The 7,550-nt window shown below is 35.1% G+C and overlaps 1 protein-coding gene across 1 annotated transcript; it reads right to left on the bottom strand.

Moving 5' to 3' along the window:
• Positions 1 to 2,634: 2,634 nt before the first annotated feature.
• Positions 2,635 to 7,272, bottom strand: LOC110440586 (coiled-coil domain-containing protein 97-like). The gene is made up of 5 exons (XM_021483731.1): positions 7,191 to 7,272; positions 5,659 to 6,298; positions 4,984 to 5,029; positions 4,300 to 4,417; positions 2,635 to 3,467 (listed from the first exon to the last, which is right to left on the bottom strand). Exons 2-5 carry the CDS (start codon positions 6,244 to 6,246, stop codon positions 3,188 to 3,190), a joined length of 1,032 nt encoding a protein of 343 aa, XP_021339406.1. The 5' UTR covers positions 6,247 to 6,298; positions 7,191 to 7,272; the 3' UTR covers positions 2,635 to 3,187.
• Between the last annotated feature and the right edge of the window lie 278 nt (positions 7,273 to 7,550).

The raw sequence follows: 7,550 nt of genomic DNA, 5'->3' as shown, positions 1-7,550 counted from the left end.
ACGCTGTCCGTGAACTTCGTTTGACAGACAAAGCAAGTTTCTGTGGTCTACAGAAGCCTGATGCAGGAGTAATTCAGATATATGATTTACCTTGATCCGGATGGCCGGGAAATGAGCTTAAAGCTCGTATTGGCCCATATAGTTTAATCAATTTCGTATAGTGGTTGCTAGACTTTGTTCTTCTATAATGACGTCACTCTCAACCCAAAACTCATCTCACTAAAGTGATCCAAATAGGGCATTGTAATATAACATCTCAGTCGGTCACGTTTACTTTATCAGAGCAAACTAGGACAACAGATAAACTTGGGTCCCTTCGATATCCTTAGAAGGCACTCTTAAATTCCCAGCACTCCAGGTTTGGATAAAGCATTTGGGGGTAACACACCCGAAAAATATTTACGAAAATTACGAAGAAAAATAACATCCATTTACAATATTGTTTAAGATGCACAGATGAAATCAAACAAACTTGATATTCTACTGTTCCATGGTCATTTAGACCGTTTAGTACTGTTATTGGTGCATGTAACTCAGGGCAAAGGAATGCAAAATCGAAGTCTAAAATGTTATCAATCATATGCAGAACACAGCAAAAAGGATAATGTGCCTACAAAACCCTTTATAACGTTATAATTACCACTTTAGACTACAACGGTAATCTATACTCAAACTTTAATGTTTTCCATATAATTCGTTCCTGAATAAAAACAAGCTACCAGGCTACGGCCATCGTCGTGGACTGATAGTCCACCAGCAAAGTACAGCCATCCTCGGGGACTAATAGTCCACCAGCAAAATACGGCCAACCTCTTGGACTGATAGTCCACCAGCAAAGTACGACCAATCTCGAGGACTGATAGTCCACCAGCAAAGTACGGCCAACCTCGAGGACTGATAGTCCACCAGCAAAGTACGGCCAACATTGCGGACTGATAGTCCACCACCAGCAAAGTACGGCCAACCTCGAGGACTGATAGTCCACCAGCAAAGCACGGCCAACATTGCGGACTGATAGTCCACCAGCAAAGTACGGCTAACCTTGGTGACTGATAGTCCACCAGTAAAGTACGGCCAACCTTGGGGACTGATAGTCCTCCAGCAAAGTACGGCCAACCTCGGGGACTGATAGTCCACCGGCAAAGTACGGCCAGCCTCGGGTACGGATAGTCCACCAGCAAAGTACGGTCAACCTCGGGGACTGATAATCCAACACCAAAGTATGGCCAACCTAGATGACTGATACATGTAATCCACCAGAAGAGGCAACCACCTTGTTACGTTAAATAATCACTAGAAATAAGGCTACAAATAACGATTAAATCCTTTGTTTTTGATGACAAGAATGGGTAATTGGAAGTCTTTGACTACGATCAGTTTCTCTAGCAAGATTCAACGTATCACGAAGGAGAGAAACAGTGAATATATCTCAGTTCACTTTGAAATGTATCAAATACATTCACAAATACCTTATTATATTAAAAAGTCTTGGTGTTCTTTTTACAACCAAGTAGATTATTTTTTGCCAAAGACCATCGGAGCATCTTTCTTGTCGCCTCAAAGTGTAAGAAAATTCAACAGGAAATTATTCAATCTTTAAATATGTAAAGTCACAAACACAGTAAGTCGTTAACTACCATTGTTTTAACCTAACGACAAAGTCTTTACTCAGATTTGAATTCCAATCATCTGGGCCCGTATTCATGAAACTTTTCTCATGCTCAAGCATGGACTTTGTGCTCAAGCCGAATTTCGTTTTCCCATTATGAAGTAAAATAAAAAATGTCAATGATTTGGAAAATTATTGAGGAGACTTAAAGCTGAAAACTGTTTTTAATGTTAATATTTGACTGTTTGGTCGTTTTGACCCGATTACAAGAAAGCTGGTTGGAGCACAGAATCCATGCTCGATCATAAGAACGGTTTCATGCGTAGGAGCCCAAGTTTGCCTTAGGTTTGTCTTCTGTTGGTTTGTGTCTTGTAAGTAATGGTTCTTTCTGGCTTCATTTTGCTCTTTGTTCGCATCATATACTAGTTGTGAAGTTGGTCTATGAACATTAGAGCAGAGTGTTTACGGTCAAGGTTTGTAGATGTCCAAAGACTCTTGAACCAATGAACACAAATAGATGTATTGACAACGCGAAACGTGTCAGTTCGGTACATTGCCCATTGGAAAATCCGGATATCCCAAACTCATTTTAATTATATTACTTACAAAATAAATACCAATGCTTAAACATCCTATCAGTTTTTGTTTACTGTAAATTTTATCTCAATGAACTTTTTCACCTAACCCATTTTGAAATGGGATGCTTCAATATGTATTGTTTTACAAAGAAATGCATGTTCAACGCCGACATTTAGTCTTGATACTGAACTTTCTTAAATACAAGTATTAGAAATAATTATCTAACACTTGTTCTCTTCATTGTCTTTTTTTAACATCAAATCCTACATTGTAAATGTGTGCAAAGATATGTTATGGTGTTTTAGACACACGATTGTGAAAGGTTTAAATATATGTACTGGTATTGGAAAGATATCTCCTCTTTGGGAGAGGGATATCATAACAATCTCGGGTTTTTTGTGAATGAAATATGTTTAAGTCATGTAAAAATCTAAATAGTAGGTTTATTTACTCAAACGCAATCTGATTGGCTGATATGTTCAGGAAACGTAATCTGATTGGCTAATATTGTCATGAAACAAAACTGTATTAACCATTTGAGTTGAATGCAATCTGATCAAATGAATTAGTAATTAACACACAATTTGATTAGCTGATTTATTTTAACACAGCAGTCGAAAAATAATTAACTGATTTAATTCATGAAACAATGGTAATGCACAAACAACCTCATCAGCTGTTTCAATAATTAAAATTACTTTTAACTGATTTAGGTAATTAAAGCACAATCTGATTGACTTGTTTAGTAAACACAACAAAATTTGATAGGTTGATTAACTGCAAAGCTTCCATTTTCGTTGATCTAATATTTTGATTGGCTGATTAAATGTTTAGAACAAATTTAAAATAATTTCCTTTTTCAGTTAAAATTAAAAACAGCCTCAATGGCTGATTTAGTTTCTGATACCAAATCTCATTATTTGATATAAAGTAAATAAAAGAGTACACAAATTCAGTATATATAAAAAATAAACATGTATTATGAACCCTTATTCACATTTAAGTTACATTTCCCTCTGAGGAATTATCCTGAATGTCTGTTTTCATTGGTTCTGTTCCTGAACCACATGTATTTGTAATGCTGGTGTCTTGTCCACCAACATCTGGTTTTTCACTGCCGTTTATTTGGGCGGTGTCATTGTTTATTAACATTGAGTTGGCAAGATCTGTGAGTTTAGGAACAGACATTTCCACTGGTTCTTCCGAATCAAAATATTTCTCTTCTTCATCCTTGTCCAAAAGATCGAGGTCATCGTAAGCTGTATTGTCATCCACTTGACTACAAAGAAAGAAACCCCTACACGTGTTATTACAGTAGGTGTTGGCTAATAATCGTGTTTAACTCATTCACCCCTGAAGACACATTTGAACTCTTCCAAATGAAAGGTTGGAATATAGTTCATTATGAAATTTCAGGGGTGAATGAGTTAATACAGCCCCTTTGTATTATGATTTACTCTCAAACCTGTCTAATCCAACCTCTGATATTTCAACATACAATCTTTTGGAATAGAGATACATACCAGAGCATAAGATAACGTCCGTAAGTTATTTGCAGCTTTTAATATATTACATGTACAAATTCATTACTGACAGATCAGGTCTATTCCATCTTTGCGTATAGCAGAGTTATCTGCTCTTGTGAGCAGGTATTGATTGTTACATCATTGGTTTGTGTGAGAAAACTACGTCGTTTTCTTAGATGACGTTACTCTCACAAACAAATGACGTAACAATCAATACCTGCTCACAAGAGCAGATAAGTGAGATAACTCTGCAATACGCAAAGACGGAATACAAGCCAGTGCTAAAAACATAACAGAAAATTTACAGGAAAATGTGTTTTTAAAACATCTGATTATATAAATTTGCTTGTACTGGTAAGTCATAATAATTTATAGTGATCAAAAGCAAGCTATCAGTACTGTCTGGCAAAGGGACATAACCCTTCCATAAGAATTAGTGAAGAATTTGCTGTTAATAAGAGATGAGATTTTCTTCTTGAAGGCTTGTTTTCATTTGAGCCTGCAATGATTCTGTTCAGATGAAACATTGCTTTTAATCTTAATGATGACTTGGGTTGGTGATCAAAATTTTTAATATGTTAGTACCTGTAGTCAAATTGTTGTTCTTTTCCAGAGAGAAATCTCTCCTGCATAATTCTGTAAAGCTCCTCTCTCATTTCTGATTTCCTCTCATCTGAAATTTCTTCTTCATCTTTCTCCATTTCTATCAATGATATATGTCATGTGTTGAGATATTTGAGATTCTTAAAGTAATATTCAGGAATCTTACAGCTTTTACTCAAAGTTAAAAACCAGTAAATCATGTCAAGAAACCTATCTTAATCATACCTGAAAACAAAAAAAATACAAAAGCATTATTTTATCACATGAGGACAAAATCAGAATAAGAAAAATGAAAAGACGACAATTGGAGCTGAGCATACACCAGAAGAAAGGCATGAAAGACCTCTACAGAAAACAGAAATGTAACATTTTTGTACGTAAACATTTTGATCTTGATCGTTACAAAAACAACTCAAAATGAATGTGAAACAAATTTTAAATGTAAGCAGAGAGCTTCCCTAGAGTTCATCTTTTAAATGTTGGACAAGTTTTTATTCACTTATGTTGACATTTACATTGCAAAATGTCAGATTATAAATAAATCTACCCACTTACTAATTATGATTTTTGGTTTTTCTGGGTTTTTTTTACTTGAAAACATCTTCCGAAATATGAAATACAAATAAACCAATCACTTGACTTCACTTTTCTATAGTTCTGTTATACCTTCTTCTTCTTCACTATCCTCATCTTCTTCTTCAAACTGACAGTCCTGTTAAGGAAAACAAATTATTTTCTGAAAAAAATCTTGATTTATGAACATATTATTTGTAGCTGATTTGATATCTGTCAAAATTTAAAAATTATTGGATGTTTTCAATTTCAATATATGTAATCCTTGGAGCAGGACCCCTATAAACTATGTACTCTATGATTATATATATATATTCATTGAAAAATATGGACAACTGGCATTCACTCCCATTAGGGCAAAGTCTTTTCAAAACCTTTGGGTATCTTTTAACAACCATTTTTTTTTGTCGGCCCAGTCATGTTTAATTTGCAAGAAAATTTTAGACATGAGAACTGTTCGATATAAAATGTTCTATATAAATCTTGTCATAATGTTCTTTATCAAATAAATTTTCCTTGTCTAGGACCAAAACAAGTCTTTCTGCTTTCCCCGACTCTCCTGACTTTTAGTGTCTTACATTGTTTTTGCGGCTTATCTTGCCCAAGTATAGTTAACATCTAAAATGTTTACTTAATTACACAAACTATTTTTTTTAGAGACGAGAGCTGTGATGGTATAATTGCCATAAAAGTAGACATAATAATAACCCTTTTTTTAGAAGGTGAAGTTGGAATTTGAAACACACAATTTAATTTCACAAGCTTCACCTCTTTGTCTTTTTGAAACTTAAACACCTGATTTTCCTCCAGTTGGTCCATGTGTTTGAGCAGGATGGTTGAGAATCTGAGGTCTGCCTTGTCCACCAGACCTTGGATTTCCTCCTGTGTTAAGTATTGACCAATCAGCTGTTCATACAGGTAGGGATCCCGATGTTTAATGGAATCGTCACTGAAATATTCTCCCTCCTGAATCAGCTGCTTCATGGCTTGATAGCGACGATTCTTAACCCTGTTTGCAGAGTAATCTTTACTTTTCTCTTTCTTTAGTTGTTGCAGATAGAACTGTATTTCATAATCACCAGATTTGTCTACGAAATGTTCAAGGTCATCAGATGAAAGGTAGGCACCAAACCGTGCTAAGAATATTGAAGAACTTTTTTCCAAAATATTTCTTGCAATTTCTCTCTTTTCATCGCATGTCAGGTCAGCTTCGCCTCGCTGTTGGTGTTTAAAATGAGCATCGGTCTGAGACAGTCTTGTCAACATGTTTTCTTTACTCTGATTAGTATACCCTTTCAGGTCTGTAATTTCTACTTCTGAAATGGAATCAGGGTCCTCCATACAAACCTCTTCCATTTTTTGAATGAAATTTCTGTTTCTTATTATCAAGATGAAAGACCAAGGTGACCTGTATAGAAATGGAGAAAATATAGTGAATTCATATACATGTGTGTAATGCCAGGAAATACAAATGTATGATATCCGCAATGTTAAGAAAACTTAATAGTATTAGGAACCTGTTTCGGGGAATTCATTATCTTTTTTCATGCAGTTGTAATTTATTGGTAATCATATTTGAATCAGTTATTTAATTTACTTCTTTTTGGTAAATTTTGATTGGTTTAAATAAATATAATGTAAAGGTTTGAAATGGTTTTTGTCGACATAAAGCCATTTTTAATCAGCTCTTAGGCAGAGATAAATTATATATTATTCCCTTGTGTACATGTAAGTACCAGTATGTAGATTTGCTCTGGTTATATAAGGAAACATTGAGGGAACTGTGCACCAAACCTTTTTTGTTTTGCTTTTTGAAGAGGAGATAGTCAGTTATTTTGAACTACCCCAGTGAAGGTTAACCATCATCTGTATGTAACTCAGTTTATTTCATTTTCAAATGATCGAAATGCAGTTAGTCAACAGTGAATTTTAATAATCAATAATATATCAACTTATACAGTCTAGATTAAGGTCCTAGTAAAAGCTGATCAGTATGACAACGCTATGCTTAGTTCACTTAAACACATGCTTCAAAACTAACGTCCATTTAGTATGTTATAATTAGTTAACGTTCCTAGCTCCCTGGTGGAGATCGATATTGGGGTGGAGATACATTTATTGTACGTCAATGCAATTGTGATGGCAAACGCATGTGTAGTTTTAACGGTGTCTGTTTAAATTGGACTGTCAAGACATTTTGCAGCAATAACACGTACAAATGATTCGGTAAACATCCAAACTGTTATGTGCTTTCCAATTTTCATAGTTTACATTCATTAATAAACAAGAATCATACGTACCTATAACGTCAGTCTCCTTAATCTTCACGTTGAAGCTACCCGGAAGTAAATACTGCTTTGGAAATTTCGACCCATACTCCGGTTTATATTTCCGGAATCTATCATCCAACTTTGGGTGGTGTGGCATTTGTTTAACCCATGCATCATCGTTATTAAATAATTGGCTATTCAAGTCGTCCTTGATCCGTCGTCCGTCCGTCCTGAAACAATTCTTTTTGGCGCTACTGTATTTTCCAGAATGTACTTTGAGTTTCCTACAGGCTACAGGGATTTGTTCTAAAATTTCACACGAAGGCTCCACATTGCAATGTCCCTAGTAATGCAGCTCAAATTTTGGGACTGATCAGTACTACCAAGTTT

The sequence above is a fragment of the Mizuhopecten yessoensis genome, unplaced genomic scaffold (assembly GCF_002113885.1).
Source record: "Mizuhopecten yessoensis strain PY_sf001 unplaced genomic scaffold, ASM211388v2 scaffold11185, whole genome shotgun sequence".
In the NCBI taxonomy this organism is placed as follows: Eukaryota; Metazoa; Mollusca; class Bivalvia; order Pectinida; family Pectinidae; genus Mizuhopecten; species Mizuhopecten yessoensis.
This window is presented reverse-complemented; position numbering and strand designations above follow the sequence as displayed.